We start from the raw sequence: 20,028 nt of genomic DNA on the forward strand, positions 1-20,028 counted from the left end.
AGAAAATATCACCGCCGGCTCAGTGAATGATTCCGTGAAGATCGCATTGACAGCCGGCGGGGATGATGTTACAGTTGGAACAGTTGCCTCAACCGAGTGAGCAACTGAACCAACACTTGAAGCAGGCGCAGCCGCCTGGATCATCGCCTCGAATAGGTTGACTAAACCTACCGTCATGGGTCCAGAGGTGCTCCTCCCCGCTCCACCCTGGAATGCGGTTGCATCCACGCCTGCATGAAAACATATTTAAATATAATGGCGGAAAGATATGAAGTTAAAGTTAAAGTTTACACTTACGAGTCCTCTTGAGCTTGAATGTGCGAATAGGCGGGGACGAACCCGATGGAGCCGGCCTCTTCACGCCGGTCACCGTCGTTGTACTAGGTTGCCCGGAGGTGATAGCTGTCTCAACCTCCGGAACAGTGGTCTCATCACCACCAGGGTTCCCCGCCACCTCGTCACTCTCGGTCTCCGACTCTGACCGATTCCCCTGATCGGCAGTGGAGGCAACCTTCGCCTTACCCTTCCCGCCAGCAGCCTTCTTCTTCCGCGTGAAGAAAGGACCATCTGCGGATTCCTCATCAGAAGATGACAAAATTAGAGGAATTCCAGCAGAGGTTTGAACATTGACAGGGCGAGGGTTAAATAACTCCTTACCTGGCCGCGTGGCGCTCATGATCGGGTGGCCCAGCGGGTAGACCTCCACAAACCGATCCGCCGTTTGCTCCAAGATGGGCAACTCGTTCTCATCAAGAGCACGGGTACCCATCCGAGTGGGACCACCAGCTTCCCGCGGATGCAGGAGCGATTGTAGGTCGTTTCCCTCTGAAAACAAAAGAAAAACAGTTAGAAGAAAACTTTTAATCAACAAAGAAGATGGAGCACACCGTAAGGGATAGAGTTCAAACCGTATTCGAGGACGATGGGGATCTGTGGCGCCTCCGCCCCAGCATCTTTCCACACCCGGCTCATCCCGAGCATCACCATCCCGGACTCCGCAAAGCGGTAAACCGGAGATTGGATCCGGGAAATCTTGGCAAACCATTCCGCCTCCTGGTAGTTGGAGGCGTGAAGGCTGGGGAGTGCTCTCCCGTTCTTGAATGTCATCGCAATAGGGACGACACGGGCAGATATGTAAAAGAACTCCCGCTTCCAAGACCGAAGACTGCGCTCGGTAGCACAGATCTTCAAACCCTTGATCCGAGGGACCAAGGTATACCACCCCTGGATGCACCTCCAGGAATAGAAGGTCATCAGGCGGTCGACATGGGGCTCCACGCCCAGAATGAGGCACACCCATTCAAAATGGCGAATCTTGGCGATCGCCATTGGGTGTACCTCAGTCAGATGTACACTGTGTCTCTCCAAAACACGGTACACAAACTTCGTCAATGGGAACCTGAGATTCCCATAAACAAAGAATGCGGCATACACCCCTATCTTGCCCTTGGGGGCATCGTACACCGTCTGATGAGGCTTAGGAAACTCAGGCTCGAAAGGCTCGAGCATGAACTTCCTAACAATGTACTGGTACAGGTCGACGGTAAGAGCACACTGGCACTCACCAGCAGTACTCTTATCGTCCTTATCAGAAGTAGACGACGGATTCTCGACATACACGTCAGACTCCTCGGCGGTAGCCTCAAGATCATGAACGGAAGACTTGTTTTGAATGTAAAGAAGAACGATTTCAGGAGAATGCTCGACAGGAAAGTTAGAGTATTCGCCGGAAATTGTTTAGAAGAAGAAGAGAGGTGAAACTGTGAATTGAGATGCAACCTCTCCTCTCTTTATATACTCCTCGCAATGAATGCGATGAATTTAATGCGGAAGAGAGAGGAAAGCGCAGGTGCAATGAAACTATGACACGTGGAATATGCAAGCTGGCAACAACTGTTGACAGGACGCAGACCGTAAACTTCGCGGCCACGCGCCCGAAAACTCGCGCCCACGCGCCTGAAAAAGCGTCTGGAATGACCATATACTGTCACGTCGCCATAACTTCCTGCACGTCCTGACACTGTCAGAAGAAACCGTCGGACGACGTTTCAACAGTTTGGACTGTTCTTATCCTTTCACCAACTCTTCGAATTTCAAAAAGATTCAAAAGTAAGCGGGACTATACCCCTTACCTTGGCAACCAAGTAACTATAAGACAGTTTTCGAGTACAGTGTTAAGGCAAAACCCTTCACATACTTAGCACCTGCAGGGAATTAAAGCCAAGAATACCTTGGCAACCAAATAACTATAAGACGGGTGCGGGTACAGTGCCAAGGCAAAACCCTTCACATACTTAGCACCCGCAGGGAATTGAAGCCAGGAATACCTTGGAAGTAAAGTAACTATAAGACGAGTGCAGGTACAGTGTCAAGGCAAAACCCTTCACATACTTAGCACTCCGCAGGGAATTGAAAACAAGAAGGATCTTCTGGGCCATGCTTACGGAAACGGGAATAACATCCCCGCATAGCGGGAACGTCGAGAACTAGATTGTTTGAAGCTCCAAGATGGAATTGGTTGTTTAACATAATTGATCACAATGTTCAAAACTACCAAAACCTCATGGAGAATCTACACAAGTGGAACTCAACGCTCCTGACTTGCGAGGAGGTTACAGACCTACCCGCACCATACCCAAAGATCAAGCAGAAAAGTCGGGAATTTCTGCACGTGACATTAGGACTTCCGCGGGAAGAATCCCCATGGAAAACCTTAAAACTAAACCCTTTTCAAAACCCTTTGCTTAAGTCCAAAAGTTCACCTCACTTATTAACAATTCATGAGAAGAACATTGGACTGGGGGGACTTGAAGAGGTAGGTCCCAGCAGAGCCCAGTTGAACCCGCAAGACTCACCTCAAAGAGGGACGTCTGCGCAGTTGAACCCGCAAGACTCACCTTCAACAGGGACGTCTGCGCAAATGCTAAACTCGCAACTCACCTTGAAGAAACGTCTGTGCAGAAACCAACTGGATCCGCAGGACCCACCATGCTCAGAGACGTGACGTCCTTACGCGCAGTACGCAAGCTGTTCCTGCAGGAAAAGCCTCCCAATGGTCGACGTACTCCGCCTGTTCCCGCAGCAATGGATACTAGCCATTAGGGAAGGCTACCCGCGCAGCAAGGCTACACGCACAAGGCACTTAACTCTTAAATAATTCAGTAATGTCACCTGAAGAAGGAGTGAGCAAGCCGGGAACATTCCCGCACAAAGCCAGGAAAACTCCCGCCCAAATGAGCCAGTCCGTACGCTATTGGAGGATCTTTTGTACTGTACCTGACGAGGTATGGACAAAAGATCTGACCAAAGCTGCGACATCTCACTGACAACAGTACAACGAGCAGCATGCTCTATTACTTAATGTCACTATCAGCAGCTGCCTACTCACCAACCTGTCGTAGCACGTGCATAGCCTGCAGTTGGTGGAAAAGGAATAGTACACAGCCGGCCTGGTCACTATCAGCCGCTGCCTATCCACCAACCACCAGCATGGCATGTGCGTAGCCCACAGTTGGCAGAACATGAATACTATTCAGCCGGCTGTACCTTCTTGGAAACCTACCTTCGGCTATAAATACTCCAACACCTTGGAATGGTATGGACACATTATCTTATCTTATCACATCTTATCTTCTCTAGCAATCTCTCAATATATACATTTATATTCAGAGCAATCTAGTCTGATTCTCACGCCGAAGGGTGGTCACAAGGAGGTACCCTCCCCTTCTCAGTGACGAGCTCACGGTGTCTGTTTTGCAGGTCATCAGAAGAACCGTCTTTGCCGGACATAACCCTCGTGGGAAACATCTATTTAACCCCAAGATTATCCGTAATCTGCCCGGGGTCACTTAGTGTTTCTTCAATAAGGTATTCTTTTGTTTTTACTGAATGTAAACCTTTCATCACTCACATCTCTATAATAAAACTAAAATAAAAAACATATGTTTCTTTACATTTTGTTTACTTTTCAAAAACCTCCCACATCCAACCCTGTATCTTTATCTTTATCTCTATCCTACTCACAAACACTTTATTATTTTAGCAGTATCAACCCACCTATTGTGGGTGCTCTCGTAAGGGGTGCATTACTGCATTCAACATAAAACTCGGGTGAAATTAAATGCACCGCAACCTATACCCTCAAATCTTTTCTTTTTTTTTTCGAACAGTAAACTTTTATAAACAACAAGACACTACAAAATAGCAACCTCTACAACACTTTCCGAACAGTAAACTTTATACCCTCAAATCTAATGTTGCACCCATCAAGTCTCTCTCTTTTTTATTCTTTTACATCCTTATTTTTTTTTTCTGTATTATTCTCTTGCATTCACTGATATATTTCTGTGTCTCACAAACCAAAACCCTAAATTAACTCCATGGTATTACAAGAATCCCAAAAACAAGATTCCTTTGATTATGGTCATGATGAATAGCAATTAATAAAAAGATAACCATTGATTAATGCATGTGTGAGAAAACTCAAAAAAATAATAAAATGTAGGGGGAAAGGGGAAAAGGGCATTAAGCAAGCACACTATCTCATTATTAACATCTTTCAAATATATTTATTTATTTATTTATTTTTACAAAAAAAAGCTTCACTTTTCCTTTATTTTTGTCTACCCTGTTTCCATAGTAATTAATTATTCATTGACAAAATTGCACGCACCCAGATTCAATTTCTGCTTCAACTTAAACATGAAAACAAGAAATAATCTTTCAAAATTTATGAGCAATCAAGCTTGTACCCATATGACGCCAGCACATCTTTGAAAAAATTGGGGATTTTTTATATCCCAATTTGAATACGGTAATAAATAGTAATTTGACCCAATAATAGCATAGCAATAATAATTAGCATACAGAAAGAAACAAAAAAACAGATAAATACAAGAAGATTAAAGGAAATATAAGTTGAGTGAGGCATTTCGTCGAACAGATGGAGGAGGGTTCATTAATTTGAAGATGGATTATGTCAGTGTCGGTGACGGTGGTCACACAAAATGACTAATTTTGTAACAAGTAATTCAAAGTTATAATAACTGACAGAAGAAAGTTAAATTAAGAAAAACCCAGAAAGAAAGAAAGAAAAGATTTGACCTTTTGGTTTGATCTTCTTCGTGTTCCCAGAATCCACAAGAGAATTTTGACGGAGAGATTTTGGAGAGAGAGTAGAGAGGAGAGAGAGAGGTATTTGCGGGTGGTGAGGTGATGACATAATAATAATAATAATAATAATAATAAAAGAGAGAAAAATATATATTGACATTCATTGATGGATCTGCAGGTGGGACAGACATTTGACAGTGCATGGGGATTTGTGCCTCTATTTTCAAACTTATTTTTACTCAAGATTCTTATTTTCTTTGAATTCGGGATTTTGTCGTGTTTAAAAGATTATATTTTTGTTACTGGATCCGTGATACCAAGACTGTTACAATATTTTAAAACTTTACTTTCTAACAATGTTTTTTTTTTATCGATAACGAGATTTAAAGTGTAATCTTTTATTAGTTGGTTGTTTAAAGAAAAAAAAACGAGACCAATAGGCTAAGTTTCTTTGGTTTTTCAAACTTTAAACGTAATATTTCTTAATTAAATGATATTAATGAACCATGTTTAAATCATAATTACTATTTAATGATTTTTTAAATTACATTTAAGTATATAAGGAAAGAGTTTTATATTTGTTAAGTGAAGTTAAATTAAATTAAATAATCACTAAACGATAACATGGATTCATTTTTTTTATTTAGGTTGGTGAGTTCGAACATAATTTAACAATTGTAAAAAAAATTGTAATATTGAAACACATAGTTTAATGAAACATTTGAGACATTTGATTTATGAACATAATTTTCTTAAAGTTAACTTACTTTAAGGAAAAAAAAACAATTTTTAATATGTTTAATGAAACATTTGAGAAGGCAATATCTTTTAAAGTTGATTTTTCAATAAAGCTGCAATATAAATCAAAGTAAATATATAAATATTTTAACTCATGTTGCTTGGCTTTTATAACTCGTTCAGCTTAATATGAAAATTTTGAATTAATTTTTGACGTTTAACTTTGCTAGCGGTTTTGACCTCTTAGCTAACAACGTCCATTTAAACCAATTAGTAGTTGCAATCTTCATCAAAAGATCAACGTTGTTGGATGTAGCGGCAAATTATCGATGGTGATCACACCAAGAGTTTACAAGTGTAGCCATTTTTTAGCTTAATAACTTGAATACTCTTTTAACTTTAATTCTATGTTACATTTTATTTCAGGAAGCTTGAGCACTCATCACAAAAGTTAAAATCTTTATCTAACCTTTTGTTACAATTAAAGCCATGTGCCTTCGGTCAGGTGTACCAAGTATAAGATTAAGGGAAAATCCTTAAAATAGCTCATATAGAAAATGAGATTTCAATTTTGTCTTTTAAACTTAATATTTTCAAAAATGGTTCTTTCTAACTCATCTTTGACCATGTATTAGGAAATCTAACGCATATTTGACGACATGTTAGCATAACACGTCGTCAAAGACGCGTTGGATTTAACACATGGTTAAAGACGCTAGCACGTCGTTAAAGGCACGCTAGATTTCCTAACACATGGTTAAAGATGAGTTAGGCTTCTAAACACGTAGTCAAAGATTTGTTAGCATCAAACGCATAGTCAAAGATATGGTAGCTTTTTGTTTGTTTGTTTTTAATATTATATTTTTATAACTAGTTTAACTTGTATATGTTTTTCTTTTATAACTTTTAATATATAAAAGTTTTATATTATTTTGAATATACCGACGAGACTTGCTTACTTTTACCTACTGACCGACATAAACTAACTCAAACTCAAGCCGAGCCAAATCAATATCGAAATATTCAATAAAATTTGACCCCGTTCGGTTTTAAATAAAATTTATGCTGGTCCGTAGATAAAAGTAAACATTTATCGTCGGTATATTCGAAATAATATAAAATTTTATATATTAAAAGTTATAAAAGAAAAACAAATATAAGTAAAACTAGTTATAAAAATATAATATTAAAAAAAACAAACAAAAAAACTAACATATCTTCGACTACGCGTTTGATGCTAACATATCTTTGATTACATGTTTGGATGCCTAACTCATCTTTAACCATGTGTTGGGAAATCTAACGCGTATTTGATGACATATTAGCGTATTTAACCATGTGTTAGGAAATCCAACGCGTTTTTGACGATGTGTTATGCTAACATGTCGTCAAATACGCGTTAGATTTCCTAATACATGTTCAAAGATAAGTTAGAGATGGCCATTTTTAAAAATATTAAATTTATGAGACAAAGTTGGAATCTTATTTTATAAGTAGGTTATTTTTGGAATTTTCCCTAAGATTAAACTTCAATCTAGCTTAAACACAATGCTAGTATTTTTTATTTCTTTTGACTTTTGACTTGGTGTTTTTCGTTTTCTTTTTTTAATTTATTTATAAAACTATTATATTCAAGTGCCTCTTAGTATACTACTTTCATTCATTAGGATACAGTTAGATAAAATGCTTCTTTCTTTATCTTTTTAGCTGACATAAATGTCGTATCCTATACAAATTTACGTTGGTTGTTCGAAATGAAATATAAATATTCTCAAAACACCAACCACCATTTTATCCAAATTGATTTATTTTAATCAATTTAAGTATTCTTGGAGTACAAGAAAAACCACCCAACTATATTTACCTATATTTTATATATCTTTAATTTCATTTATAAATCAATCATTCTATGATTTTTAAACCACCGTAAATTTTTCGTAGGTTATATTTTATAAAAGATTTACATTATCAAAAAAACGTTTTATTCATTTTAATTTGACATTTTAACTATCATATTGCTATATTTTTACGTAATTACCAATCTCAGTGTTCGCCGTCTCCGTCGCATCACACAAACACTTTTATAATACTCGTTATATGCACTATTGACACCGTGCCTCTTTTTATGCATATATGGATATATTAAAAGGCCATCATTTCTTTATGAAAACAAATTATGTGGGATGTCAATTGCATTAGGCATAATTTATTCACTATGATTGTGATTAAAAAGCAACTATATTTTGCTACTTAAGTCGTTATAAAAAAATTGCAAGTTTAAAGTTAGAACCGGGTGAAGTATTTTGAAGGGACTAGCCTTGTAGTTGACAATCTTCATCTTGGGCCCATAGAGCCCTCTTGGACTACGTTCTTTTTATTTAACAGCAAGATAAGAGATTCATTCAAAAAACTAAAGGAACACTAAGCTGGAGATTAACCGGTACAATACAAAAAGAAGAGCACTACACCCCCTACAAAACATCACACCAAAATACAAGATAAAGGTGAAGTGACCCAATCATGCCAAACAAGTTATTTATGGAGAGACCTGTGTTTGATCCAACCAAAAAGATTTGTTATAATCTCCTCTTGGACTACGTAGAGAAGTCATTTGTAGTGGTCTAAACTAGTCAGTCCCTAGCTCAACTAGGCTCGAGCTCGGCTCATTTTGACTTACAAGAGCTAGAGTTTGGCTCGTTTCGAGGGTTTTTTTTTCTAAAGCTTGAACTCAGATTGGGAGTTTTTTTTAAGCTCGGACTCTGCTCATATATTTTTAATATAATTAACTTATATATATTTTTAATTATTTTAATATAGCTTGAGTGAAGAAAACTTTAAACGAGCCTAAACTCAGTTCGAGCTCGTATAGCACCCGTAGTCATTTGGAAGGGCATGGTCGAAAATATGCAATATTTTAGTTTTAAAAATATTTATTTATATAATGTTTACTATATTTATTTCTATTATATATGATTTTTTATACAAACTTGTTTTAGTAATAAAGTATTTGTTGTTATAATAATAGGCTGATTTACTTTTTAAGTAACTTATATAAATAAATGTGAAAAGTAGTAGTATTGTAAGGGATGTGGAGGAAATAAGTGTTTTTATTTTTTTAATGATTACTGATTAGTGAACTACCTATTAGGTGTGTTTATAGGTGTTTTGAGGTTTTTGGTTTTAGAGCTAAGAAGTTTGTTTTAGATGGTTTTAGTGGTAGTGGAAGTTTAAAAATACACATTTATGTTCAAGTAGGTTGAATCATCATGGGCATTTTTAAAAGTGATAATTTGGGTAAACTTTTGGCATGGTACTTGAAATGAAGTATTAAGGCAATTATGAGAATTGATTTGGTTGGGATGTAGTCCTTTTACTATTAAGGAAATTGAACAAAGCAAACATTTGGAGCTAATAAAAGAGTTAGCTGAGTTAAAAGACTTGCTGAAAGAGGAACTAGAGGAAAAGGTGTGTTTGAAAATGAACTGTGGGAGTTAAATAGGATTAGAATCACGATCTTAAGCATCAAGCTAGAATTATAGGAGTAACAGAGGGACAGAAAATCCGCCTTTCAAGGAGTTATAAATGCTCAATGGAATCAATGGATTATGTTGAATAATATCTAGTGGCTAATCCATATGACCTCAAAATGGGTATTAACGATTATAATGAATCTAAATTTGACGAGAAAGAAAAATATAGATCGTCTTTTGTTGATTAGAGTTTCAATAAACTGTCTTCTGATGATGCTATGATGATTGAGGACCCGTTCTCGATAGAAATTAAAAGGGCGTTTTGGGACTGTAGAGGGAAAAAACTCAAAAAGCATCAAGACAACACATGTTTTTCTTTAAATTTATAATTATTTTTGGTATGTGTTTTGAGTTAAATTTCACACTCATATTAAAGTTAATAAAGGGTGTAATTCCAAGTTTTATCACCCTAATTCGCAAGTCCTAAGAACCATCAGATTTAGCATATTTTCGGCCCATTTATCATATGGGATGTATCACCAAAGTGACATCCAGAGTGCTTGCAAACAAGTTAAAGAGGGTCATTGATTTGGTAGTAATTGAGGTGCAAACGACTTTCATAGCCGATAGAAATATAATGGAGGGTGTTCTTGCTCGGGAGTATCCGATACATTTAGGTGTTGGCGTAGTTTTGACTTAGCTTTATCTTAAGAACATAGGTTTTTCTATACGTTTTGTGGCTTTTGCATATTTCTGTCTGCTTGTTTCTCTATGATATTTTAATTGTTCCTATCATATTTTTAGGACATATTTATATTATTGGCAAACTATACTTCTAATATGAATCCATATCTCTAATCCACAGATAGTTTTTAAAGTCAGATGTTTTTCTGAAAGCAACACTTTTATTCTTTATATTCCATATACTTTTCTTCCCCATGATTGAAAAAGGATTCTAATAATTTTTTTATGTGTTTTCTTTCTTTAATCTGTCATTTTTTATTTTGTTATATTTTCCTTTGTGTTACTGTGTAAACCGAGTCCATAAATTTATAAAGGTTTGTTTTAAAGAATTTAAGAACTAAACCATCCATGTCACTAATAAAGTGATGTATACAATGCCCTTTTATACCCAATTATTTGAGTTTTGGAAACATTAATAAAATACATAAAGTGTCCCTTATCACTATGAAAGCAATTTTGTTCTTTTTGACCAAACGGAAACTCGAAAGTGAACATGTCCATTAAAGGACAAAAGGGACGCCGATTTTAGGGGTGTGGGCTTCAATTTGAGTTTAATTATGTTTTCCTCAACGGCATTTGAATTTAATATCTATTTTTAAGTATTCAATTCCAAAACTTACACATACACTCAAATTTGGGTTCTAAAACTCGAATTATATCGAGCTAAAACGAGTTTGAATTTGAGCCTGAGCTCAAACTTAATAAAACATGTTCGAGTCTAAGCATGACTAGACTCAACGATTCTAAATATGCTTACTCTTTAAGTATTTATAGTGTTTCTATGTGATATATCAAATATATATTTACCTAATAAATAATATTATATAAAAACTCATTAACAAAATTAAATTATATAAGTAATTAAAAAAATATTTACAAAATATAAATATTAAATTATAAAGACTTTTAGTATCAATTAAACTTCGACATCATATCCTATTGGCCTATTAGGGACTGGGGTTACATTGTACGTCGATATCTTTCTTGTGTTTATTCACTTGAGGTTTCGCTCAGTTGCATTTATTTCCTCACGGTAACTATCCATGGCTATATGGGGAAAATGTGAATGACGTGCTCATGCATACTCTACGAATAATAAGATCGCAATAGTTATTAGACTCTAATGAAGTTTTTTTGTAAAACTTATAACACCAAAGGCAAGAACAAATTTTTATTGTCTTTAATCCGGTTCGTACCCTTTTGCGCTTCTTTCTCTCATTTTTTTTTCGAAAAGTAAATTTTATAAAAGCACAGATCTACCAGGCAAAGGCCAAAACTGAACAACAGAGACCGCCTTTAGTTACATGAGGAATAAAGATTACATGAAGAAAAAATTAACCCAATCAATCAATCTAACCGACTTATCTTTAAACTAATTTTAAATCATAGAAGTCCTATAGATCTAACATTATCGAAAATGTTCTTTACTTTGACCTATTTATTTGCAAAGATTTCTTGAGCTTTCCAAAGACACAAACAAGTAATAATGATGTATCCGTGCACCTGCTTTGTTCTTTGCCATCCAGTATTTATTGTGTAATTCCCACAAGTCTTTGCCGATCAACCTGAACATTTCTCTAATCAGAGCCGATAAAGTAGATAAGTGATCCATCTCAGCTCTCCCAAAAAAAAATGTTGCTCATAATTTCATCAGGATGTTCAATATCCAATCGGTCAAGTCAATAATTGAAAAATCTCCTCGGAGTTGTGTTCGAGCATTCTTAGTTCATTCCCTATATTTTTGTGAGAGGGATTTGTGAATTATATGGTATGGTTATAAGTGGCTGTGAGTAGAGGAGAGAGAAAATGTTATATGGAAAAGTTAAATTTATAGATTCACTGTTCATGCCGTATAATTTTTTAATATTTTCTAAAAGTGGATGTGAGTGGAGAAAAGAGAAAAGATAATGATAAAGGTATAAAAAGTATTATTTAATTAAACAGGAGAGAGAAAACACAGTGATTTTTAGTGTAATTATATGATATACATGGATATAGGGTAGGGAATGCTCTTAGCACTTACCATATTCCAATCTATTAGTTTCTATAGAAAGTTTTTTATTTTCAAAATGATAAAAATTTAGAGTTATTGCTTTTTATTTAATAAGGTGTTATCCCGGCGCAACTGTTGTAGTTGTTTATCCGTTTAGCTAGGCGGGCGATTGCGTCGGTGTACCTTCGTTGTAGTTATTTCTCTGTTTAGCTAGGTAGTGGGTGCGATTTATTAATTGTTAGAAAAGTTCCTTCCATTTATGGTGCTACGTTTAGCTAGGCAATTTGGTGTACGTTTAACACCAACGCTTATCGTCTATTTCTCACCTTGCAATAATCGTACCGATCACATGATTCAAACATACATGAAACATAGTACGTTATAATAACTTTACCACCAAACCATCATTTTCATTACTTGATTTAGTAAGAAATCTATAAACACAAAAATCTATTTATGTTAAAAAAATAATAATAATAATAAATAATTGGAAAAAAAAACCGGCTATGACATGAGGATCGAACTCGTGACCCCATTCGCTACAACACTACACTACCACCACATCAACTTCCATATTTGCTACTTTTGCTAGTTTGAAATATTAAATACTAAAACAGATTTCGAAACATTAAAAAAAGAAGCAACCATTGAGTGGACCTACACTCTCCCAATACTGTAGCAGCCTTTCTCGTTTAATATATAGTATATAATTTATTTTTGGTTTCATAGGAGTAAATACGTGGATGAGCTATGATAAATATAGAGGCTCAAAACGAAAATGGAATTTACAAATGAATCACGTGGAGTGCAAAATGGCGAACTGGGCCCAGAATGATATTATGATACTTGGGCTTAATGTTGGTTATTGAAACAAAAGCCCGTAAAGAAAAAAAAGGCATCGGCAAGGGGAGTTCGCACGGGATGGCAGCCCATTGGCTGTGTGCCTGTGTGGGCTTAACTGATTTGTTTTTTTTGGGCCGTATCTCAATACCGACCAAATCCACGTTAGTTTGTTCCCACAAGCACGCAACGGCGCAACGTACATTTTGTTGTTTGTTTTAAATATGCTAATTTGTTTTATTTGAGCATTGACGAATTTATTTTTTTAAGCATTTAATTAAACAGGAGAGAGAAAACACACTGATTGTAGAAGGGACTCAGTGTATTAATTATTCAAGTATCAATCAATTTTAAGCATTTAATTGCTCTCTAATCTCTATTACATGCTTATTACCTCATTGGGGGATTTGTTACTTTCACAAAGAGGGCATTTCCTTGTTGCTATTGACATCTTTTCCTTGTTTGTCAAATGAGTTGATTTCAATTACCTAATTATTTATTACTTCATCTTACGTGTAGTACTCTTAAAATGGTTAGTGGTCCTCCACAAATCTTTTTCTAGTTTCCATCCATTTTAGATACTTTCACAATCAAGGTGCTAGAGATTACCAGTTGTTCTCGTCTCTATTTATGTGTTCGATGTTTATTGCACCTATATGGAAAACGCGTACCATAACATTATATTGTCTAATACAAGTAATGAAAGTGAGACGATTAAGGGGGGACATTAGTCTCCACTCATATTAGATGATGTTAGACGTGATAATCTTGTGTGTGACTTTGTCTTCCCCGGATACGTATTAAAGGTGCCAACGTCATATTAAATAACCTATAGTAATGTTGATTAAGGGGCCAAAACGTTGTTAGGATTAAACGCACACACGAAACCGAACACGACACGAAAGCAATAAACGAACACGAGGATTTAACGTGGTTCGGTCTAAACTGACCTACGTCCACGGGTGGCAACTAGGTATTTCTTTATTGAGTGACCAATATTACAAGTACATAATGTTGTTTATATAGAGACTGAACTAGGGTTAGTAAATTATTATGCAATAAATCTAAACCGGGCCGGGCTTGGGCCCGACCGCCCACACCCGTTTCCTCTTTTGACTTCATATAATAAACCGGGCCAACAAGGCCTACGAACCCAACAATCTCCCACTCGGAGGCCTTGAGTACTCTCGTCTGCACTCCTGATTGTACTTCTGTAATCTGAACATTAAACTTCTTCTAGTTGCCACCGCCTTCTCATCAATTAACCTGAAGGCTCGTTGAAGCTCCCCGGAGCTCCAACACGTCAGTCATGGCTGAAACTGCCCCTGACCCGTTCTCTGTCCCTACCGGCTCCCACTGTAACGAACTACCGGATCCTGAGATAACCTGAGAACAAACACTCTCCATATTCAGCAAGTAATTCATTGGAGAGACTTTTACAGCTGGAATACTGGTTTTCTTAATCCACTGTCGACCTGGGACTGTAACTGAAACACGACCTGTGCTCCCACTGTCACGATGTCCCCCAACTGATTTAACCTTCCTAGCTCGTTCATCCTGAATCTTCACTTTGGCTCTGGGTTTGTTACTTGCAAAACGAACCTTCTTCTGCCCACGAGATTCTGTGAACCGGACTTTGCCTTTCTCCAAAACTGGATCCACTCCTTTCGGTGACATATCGACCATATACAACGAACCCATTTTCTTGCCACGAGCAACCACGAGATTCCCTTTGACTACTTTCCACTGCCCATTCCCGAACTTAACATCGTGCCCTTGGTCATCCAACTGCCCAACTGATATCAAACGTTTCTTCAAACTTGGAATAACCCTCACGTCTTTCAAAGTCCAAGAAGTACCGGCTGAAGTTATCAAATCAACGTCTCCCATACCCGTAACCTCTAAAATATCATCATTCGCTAGTCGAACCTTTCCAAAATCCCCAAATTTAAGATTCTTCATCGTTTCACTACAGTGAGTGGCATGAAACGATGCACCAGAATCCATCACCCAAGCATCAACGCTACTCTCAACACTACAAACCAAAGCCTCATCACTACTGACCCCGTCATCTGTGTCGTCTTCTGTAACGTTCACCTCTTTCTTACCATTCGGACACTGATTCCTGAAGTGTCCTTTCTCTTTACAACCCCAACATTCAATATCCTTACGAGTCTTAGACTGACTCCTCTTCCTGCTCCCACTGCCTCGCTGTTTTCCCCTACCTCTACCTTCTGTGACTAGCATATTGCCTGATGATTCACCTGAACTTCTGCGTCTTGAATCTTCTCCCAGAATCAGATCTCGAATCCCATCGAAAGTAATATTTGTAGACGAACTACAAACTGCAGTCACTGTTTGCGACCAACTGTCGGGCAAAGAGGATAATAACAAGAGGCCTTGAACTTCATCATCAAACTTAATGTCAACTGACCCTAAGCGGGACAAGATCGAATTAAGATTATTGATATGAGTTGTAACTGACCCACCCTCTTTCATTCGAGTTGTCACTAGCTCTCGGATAAGATAGACTTTATTTGCCGCCGAAGGCTTCTCATACATGTTGGATAGTGCGTCCATCATACCACGGGCTGTGGTTTCTTTCATGACGTTAAACGCCACATCTTCCGACAACGACAATGTAATACAAGCCCTAGCTTTCTTGTCTAACTTCTTCCAATCTGCTTCTGACAACTTTTCTGGTTTTTCATCCTCAAACACTACATCCAAGTCTTTCTGACAAAGTAGTGCCTCAATCTGCATCTTCCACCAACCGAACTTCTGTCCGTCAAACTTCTGTATCGAAAACTTTCCGTCTTCTGCCATAACAATGACTAAAACGAAAAACTGGATAAAAACAGAGACAGACACAACAATGGCACGAGCCTGAACTTAACGACCGTTCAACTGAACTCTGTTAAAAAAAATCAACCTATTTATACGCAGCGGAATATCGAACTGAAAATCAGAAACCGAAACTTTAAACTGAAACGATAAACCTGACAAACGCGGTTGGCACTGGTTCTCCGTTTCTTTAACGCTTCTTCTGACTTGACAACGATTCTTCAATGAAAAATAGAATCCTGATTCAACTTGTTCTTGGTTTGGTTAGGCTGATCAGCGATAACAGGTAATCAGGCCGGCTTCACTGCTCGGCTACCACACTTATACTTCGACCACAAACCCGTAACGGCAGCTGGTTACTCAGTTCTGTCGGCTAGACTGCCCGACACGACTTTTAGCGGTTGATGCTTCTTGAATGACGATCGAACAAATCGGTAATAGGGTGGCACTACTGCCGGCAAACCCTAATCGAACTGATGACCAACAAGACGAACCCGGTGACCGCTGGGTTAATTTGGCGGCTGCCAAAAAACGAAACCCTAGATCAACCCTATCTTCTGCAACTCAAAAAACAACAAGCGTTTGGCTTACGGTGGTGTATGGCGGTGGACTGAACCCTAGTCGCGATCGTCGGGCTGAGTTTAGTGGCGGCGAAACAGCGGCGGCGTAAACCCTAACGACAATCGGAGAACCGTAGCGGCGGCGGAACCCTAGCGCAGTAGGGTGGCGGCGGCTGGATGGTTTGGCGGCGACTCGGCTGGTTCAACGTGTTCTTCGCGTGATCCGAACCTAAGCTCTGATACCACTTGTTAGGATTAAACGCACACACGAAACCGAACACGACACGAAAGCAATAAACGAACACGAGGATTTAACGTGGTTCGGTCTAAACTGACCTACGTCCACGGGTGGCAACTAGGTATTTCTTTATTGAGTGACCAATATTACAAGTACATAATGTTGTTTATATAGAGACTGAACTAGGGTTAGTAAATTATTATGCAAGAAATCTAAACCGGGCCGGGCTTGGGCCCGACCGCCCACACCCGTTTTCTCTTTTGACTTCATATAATAAACCGGGCCAACAAGGCCTACGAACCCAACAAACGTGTGCAAGAAAGTCTTTTGTAAAAGATATATTAGGTCATTTAAGGGTTATTACAAGTTTATTATATGAGTTTGACACTTATAAATAGAAAATAACCAACATTCACTCGTTATCTGTAACGGGTCGAATTTAAACTTAATCAGCTAATCACACAAAAAAATAAGAGAATGAAGTCAAAATTACAACGATAATTCTGATATGTGTTATAACATAAAGTTTCTAAAAATTGAGTTTGATTTCTAACCGAAATTAGAATCTGATGCCAAGATGAATTCTACCAAGTTTTTCAACGAATTAAATGAAGATCCTCCTTTGCATAAACAATATTTAGCCTTTTCTTTCATGTTATTTGCTCTCTTCCTTATCTCTTCGCCTTCTTCGTCCACCAAGAGTCTTCTTATTATGCTCATAATCACCTGTCTCTCCAGATGTTCCAATTCCAGACCCACCCGCCATACGTAACTTAAGTATCGACAATTTACAAACTGGTCCCCAAAAAACGGCCGACATATCATTGGAACCCCTTGTGAAATACTTTCCAAAGTCGAGTTCCAACCACAATGACTCCAAAACCCTCCAACAGCAGAATGCGCCAAAACTTGCTTTTGTGGCGCCCATTTCAGCACCAAACCTCTTCCTCTTACTTCTTTTATAAACCCTTCTGGCAAAAACTCGATCCATTCGGACCCTTTGACCGAACCAGGCCGAACCACCCATAGGAACGGCTGGTTACTGTTGGCTAACCCCCATGCAGTCTCGGCTAGCTCCTTTTCATCCATGGTGGCTAGACTCCCTAGACTGACATAAATAACTGATCTTGGAGCTTGCTTATCAAGCCATGAAATGCAATTGGTGTCTTCTTTAAGAAAACTAGTAGATGTACTTCGAGCCGTTTCGTTTAATGGACCGATGGCAAAGATTGGAACCTGGTAATGTTGGCGGAGTTTTGTGAGTGCTGAATTCTCAAGAAATTCCATGGTGTTCCAAATAATGGCTGATGGGGCTCTAATAATCTCTGATTGTGCAAGCATTTCTTTTGTAACTTTTGTTGATGTGCTGTTGAAAGGCAAATCTTTGTATCGGAGAGGATATAAATCCGGTACAATCTTCTCACGCATATAGTCTGCAATAAAACACGAAAGCCGTTATCATACGCGCTTATTATCTATTATAATTATAAGTATTATTATTTTGAGTTTTTTATTAAATGGGTGTAGTTGGAAAAAATATTTACCAATTTTGTGTAGTTTGAAAAATATTTACCAAAATAGGTATATTCTTGTAACTTGTTTGTCTCTCTCCTATTGTAATTGGATAAACAATTTCACTATAATTAAACTAACATAATGTTAAAACAATATTTTTTTTCATAAAAATATTATATATTAATATGAAACTAACGACTTCTGTCTTTTGAAATTTAGAACTAAATAGAAAAAAGAAAAAGATTTAAAAAAAATTGACCACATCCACCATATTAGAAATAAGAATAAGAAAATTAACTTGAAAAATGAAAAAAAAAAAAGTTTAATGGACCACTAATATTCACCTAAGCTTTTACCTGTTATAATATTAATATTATCAGGATAACACAGACTTTTATATTAAAAAAAAAAGAACATACTATTTTAAAAGAAAATAACTTCTTAGGATGATTAAGATGATTTTAAGAACAAATAATTACGGGGTTTTCCTGGGTTAGTTAAAATAAGTATATAATTTTTAATAAAGAATTTCCGTTTGATAATATTTAAATATATGATTAAATGAAGGTAAAATTAATAATAATAATAATAAATAAATAAATAAATAGCAGTATTCTCAATTAATAATTTTATTTTAGCATTATTTTAGTTTAATTCTTTTGAATTGGGTTTATCCAATTATAAAAAGAGAGAAACAAACAAGTTTTAAAAATGTACTTATTTTAGTAAATAGTTTTCAAACTACACCAAATTAGTAAATATTTTTTCTAACTACACTCATTTGGTAAAAAACTCTTATTATTTTAGTTATCATCGATTATTATTTATACTAAACGACATTTGGCACGATGAAATATTATCGTGTAATAACAATAAACTTCTCCCTCCTTATACTTATAGGTCGAGGGTTCGATTCCCGCATGGACTTTAATTTAATAAGTGTTATTACGAGTAGATTATATTATATTACCATAAATAAACAAATCTATCTATATTTTATCATCTATTAATTGCTATTTTAGCTATTAACTATTATTATTATTCTGTTATTTACTAATAATGATAGCTACTATTATTTTATTATTATCATCCATGAGAAAAATTGGGATATTATACTAGTTTACGTTTCATCAATTCAGTTATTTAATCAATATAAAATATTATTGGCAAATTCTTTTAATTATTTTCTGTCATCTAGGGTTGACCGTATAAAAAGTAAAACCACACAACATAATAATAATAATAATAATAATAATAATAATAACAACCAACCAACCTTGTACAGGAAGCTGTCCATCTGCATGAAGTTTAGGAAGAGCAAGGAAAGCCGGCATATACGAAGCACTAGAACTTCTTAAAACAATACTAGGAACACTCAAATTCCTAGCAACTTCTTCTACAGCATACATAATATTATCATGAATAATGGCAATCATCCGATCCTTCTCTTCTTTCGCTTCTCGAATCTTTCGATTCAAGCGATCTTGTAGCTGCAACCTACAGTTATCATTAAGAACTTCAAGAAACTTTGTGAAGTTGGCTGATGCATCAATGGCTAAAAAGTTGTCATCAAGCGGTAGAAACTCGATTTCAGGATGGTTTGACGGATCGGGTGAGTTTAGTTTGGTGTGAGCCAAGGTGATGGAGAAGCCTTTGGAATGAAGAACACTTCCTAGTTGAAGCATAGGTGTCATATGGCCTTGAAATGGGCTTGCTACAAGAACCAAATGTCCCATATTGCTTGATAATAATGCAAACCATGTAATTAGATATAACATATATATATATATATATATATATATATATATATATATATATTATAAGTGAAATAAAATAGGTCAAGATAAAGATTGTATGTCACAATCAGGCAGATGGGATTAGGTCATTGATTAAGTGGAAAAATAAATGGGAGTAGGGTGGTGCCACTTGCCATTATTGAAAGAGAAGAATGCATATTCAACTTTGCTAACGTCG

General features: G+C 36.8%; 1 protein-coding gene across 1 annotated transcript; it reads right to left on the bottom strand.

The window, feature by feature from the left end:
- Positions 1-17,059: 17,059 nt before the first annotated feature.
- On the bottom strand, positions 17,060-19,794 carry LOC143556454 (UDP-glycosyltransferase 76H1-like). The gene is made up of 2 exons (XM_077045765.1): positions 19,331-19,794; positions 17,060-17,972 (listed from the first exon to the last, which is right to left on the bottom strand). The coding sequence occupies exons 1-2, from the start codon at positions 19,788-19,790 to the stop codon at positions 17,089-17,091; spliced, it is 1,344 nt and encodes a 447-aa protein (XP_076901880.1). The 5' UTR covers positions 19,791-19,794; the 3' UTR covers positions 17,060-17,088.
- Positions 19,795-20,028: the final 234 nt, after the last annotated feature.

Source organism: Bidens hawaiensis, unplaced genomic scaffold (genome assembly GCF_021521415.1).
Source record: "Bidens hawaiensis isolate Kalapana, Puna unplaced genomic scaffold, B.hawaiensis_p1.1 tig00018576_1, whole genome shotgun sequence".
Taxonomy (NCBI): Eukaryota; Viridiplantae; Streptophyta; class Magnoliopsida; order Asterales; family Asteraceae; genus Bidens; species Bidens hawaiensis.

Coding starts and splice junctions, on each gene's coding strand:
- LOC143556454 (XM_077045765.1), bottom strand. CDS start 19,790: ATGGGACATTTGGTTCTTGTAGCAAGCCCATTTCAAGGCCATATGACA. Junction 17,973..19,330: donor TGGACAGCTTCCTGTACAAG/GTTGGTTGGTTG, acceptor GTTTTATTGCAG/ACTATATGCGTGAGAAGATT.